General features: G+C 46.7%; 1 protein-coding gene across 1 annotated transcript; it reads right to left on the bottom strand.

The window, feature by feature from the left end:
- Nucleotides 1-863: 863 nt before the first annotated feature.
- ecm1a (extracellular matrix protein 1a) lies at nucleotides 864-2,424 on the bottom strand. The gene is made up of 4 exons (XM_024145491.2): nucleotides 2,402-2,424; nucleotides 1,769-1,849; nucleotides 1,301-1,653; nucleotides 864-1,090 (listed from the first exon to the last, which is right to left on the bottom strand). Exons 2-4 carry the CDS (start codon nucleotides 1,833-1,835, stop codon nucleotides 881-883), a joined length of 630 nt encoding a protein of 209 aa, XP_024001259.1. The 5' UTR covers nucleotides 1,836-1,849; nucleotides 2,402-2,424; the 3' UTR covers nucleotides 864-880.
- Between the last annotated feature and the right edge of the window lie 300 nt (nucleotides 2,425-2,724).

Raw genomic sequence — 2,724 nt, 5'->3', positions numbered from 1 at the left:
TCTCTTACCGTCTCCCAGGGGTTCTAGGTCTGTAGGCTATGTGCTCTCTTACCGTGTCCCAGGGTTTCTAGGTCTGCAGGCTATGTGCTCTCTTACCATGTCCCCTGGTCTGCAGGCTGTGTTTGGAGTTATTTGGCCACGTTAGTTATGATACAAACCTTATCAAAACATATAGGCCTATGGGCTAGGCTACATGACGTGCGATTTGAAAAAGTAAGTCTAAAAAAGGCACGCGCTGTGTCTTGCCGAACTGCACATGCAMGGAATCATTAAGTGATAATACATCATTCACAAGTGATAATATTGTCACCCATCAGACTACTTTAATCTTGTCTTTACACATACTAAATAATATATGTGTGAAATGTGTTGTGATTTAGAATGGACCATTATCATGCACCTATTGGAATAGGGGAGCTTTTCCCATAGTTCATTTTCATGCAGCCAGGTAGGTTATACTCCTGTTGTAAATCGAAGCAATGTGCTTAATATTAGGAAAGTTGAGAAATAAATATAGTAGGCCTGGCCTACAGAAAGCTGATGGGATCCTTTTTTAAAAAAGAGGCCATAAAAATTGTTTTGTCGATTGCATAGCCTATAGAACTGTTGCGCAACATGAGCTCATGGGTTCTCACGAAGTGTTTGATTAGATTTTCGATTACATTTCTATTGATGTCAGAGTGATTAGCGAGACAGTAAGGTGCTGAGTACCATTACATTAGCAACTGACTGTTAGCAAGTTTGGTACTCTACTAATGACCATCAGCACCACCAGAGCACAGTTTTGGAGAAGCCTAGTTACCGTGACTAAACAGTCACGTAATATCGTCACCATAACAGCCCTACCCTAAACCTAAAGTAAACCGGTCTCTCTCTCTCCTTACTTGTGACAAGTGTTGGGGTTAAAGGTGAAGCCAGGTTCAGGTATGGGGGAGGAGCCTGCCCCCTGGGTGGTCGGCAGGTAGTTGGGGTTTGGGGTTTGGCTATGGAAACAGCTCAGTCTGGCCCCGCCCTGTTTCTTGCAGCAGTGGTGGTGGCGTGTCTTCACTGAGAACTCATCAGTACAGAAAGTGGACAGGGTCTGTTCCCACTAAGTGACATACACAAACATCAATTCACACATGAGAAATAGAGATAAAAGAAGTCCTAAAATGGTGAAGGTACAGCTTTAGCCCTCAAGGGCCTGACTCATGAACACCTTCCCCTCTACACAGCTATACAGATAGACGCCAAGGCTGATCTGTTGTGTCTGTATGGGCTTTCCTTCTCCTGAATCAAATGTTGCCACAGAAACACTCACCGCCTGTGTAACGCAGCACAGCGTCACTTCCTGGACCTGCTGTGTCCCGTTCCTATGGCAACATGCYCTGTACCAGGACTCTATCCGGTTGACGGCGTCACCTTTACGACGAAGGTAGCCAAAGCCTGTCTGGGGTAAGGAGTAGGCAGGGTACCGGGGACGACGGCTGCTATGGAGACAGATGGCCTGGAGGTTGTTAGGGGATGGCTGACCGGGGGGGAAGAGGACACTGGGGTGGGAATCCCCAAACGAGCGAGGCCCAGCCATCGGCCGACCTCCAGGTGTAAAGTCTGTGTCCAGGTGCAGGGTGATCTCCCTCTGGGTCATGTCTACATCAGCTGCCCTGGAGCCCGCTGGGAACACARACTTCTGTTACTGTACCTCCCTCACATGGGATACAACGCACACGTCATACTCCATTGGCTGTGTGATATGAAGTATACCAGCAGGGAAGGCATCGCCACCCACCTCTCTCCTTGAGGACTTTGAGCAGGTAAGGCTTCATATGTTCATGGGTGACCTCTCTCTGCTCCATGTCAGGAAACTCTACACAGTGACAGACAGGAGTTAGTATTGACAGCCATACACTAATAACATGTCATGTGCCTACACTGTATTAATTACATGGCAGAATGGCATGGGCATAGGAGAGGATGTGTCCCAAATACTTTGGAATACCTTCCTTCTCTCGTTTCCTTTCTTTCATTAACACTGATAGATCTGTGAATAGGCTGGATAGAACAAAACCCACCTCTCCTATGGGTTACAGTTAGAACACACTCACCTATGGGTTACAGTTAGTTATGGTAAGAACACACTCACCTATGGGTTACAGTTAGAACACACTCACACCATGTTTACAGCTGATTATGTAAGCAAAACAACACCTCAACCTCATGGTTCACCGTTAGAACACACTCACCTAGGGCTTACAGTTATTTACGAACACACTCACCTGGCGTTTCAACGTTAGAACAACCACTCACCTATCAGTAGTTAAAAACGACCTAGTCGCTTACATGTAGAAGCACCACTCACCTATGGTACTTGTTATAGTAGACACCCTATGTCTTGCTATGAAGAACACACCTCAAAACCGCATGGGCTCCCAGAGTCCCCAAAAGTCCACCCTCCCTCTGGTCAATCCAGGCCCAGCTGACTCGCCCCTGGAAGACATACTACATGACAGCACCTGTGCAGGCATTGAAACACACAACACCACACTACACTTTCAACAACACTACATTTTCACACACACTATATTCACCACCTAACCTTGCAGGAGCTCCTCTAGTACAAATGAGAGCACTCTCGCTAACAGTCAGGCTTCATCTATCGAAGGGATGAGAGAATGTAAACGCAACATAAAAACACAGAACCGGCACACACCCTCACTGGTTACATTAAGCCATCACACTCTCCAT

The sequence above is a fragment of the Salvelinus sp. IW2-2015 genome, unplaced genomic scaffold, assembly GCF_002910315.2.
Source record: "Salvelinus sp. IW2-2015 unplaced genomic scaffold, ASM291031v2 Un_scaffold8569, whole genome shotgun sequence".
NCBI lineage: Eukaryota > Metazoa > Chordata > Actinopteri > Salmoniformes > Salmonidae > Salvelinus > Salvelinus sp. IW2-2015.
The sequence above is the reverse complement of the archived record's forward strand: the minus strand, read 5'-3'. Positions and strand labels throughout refer to the sequence as shown.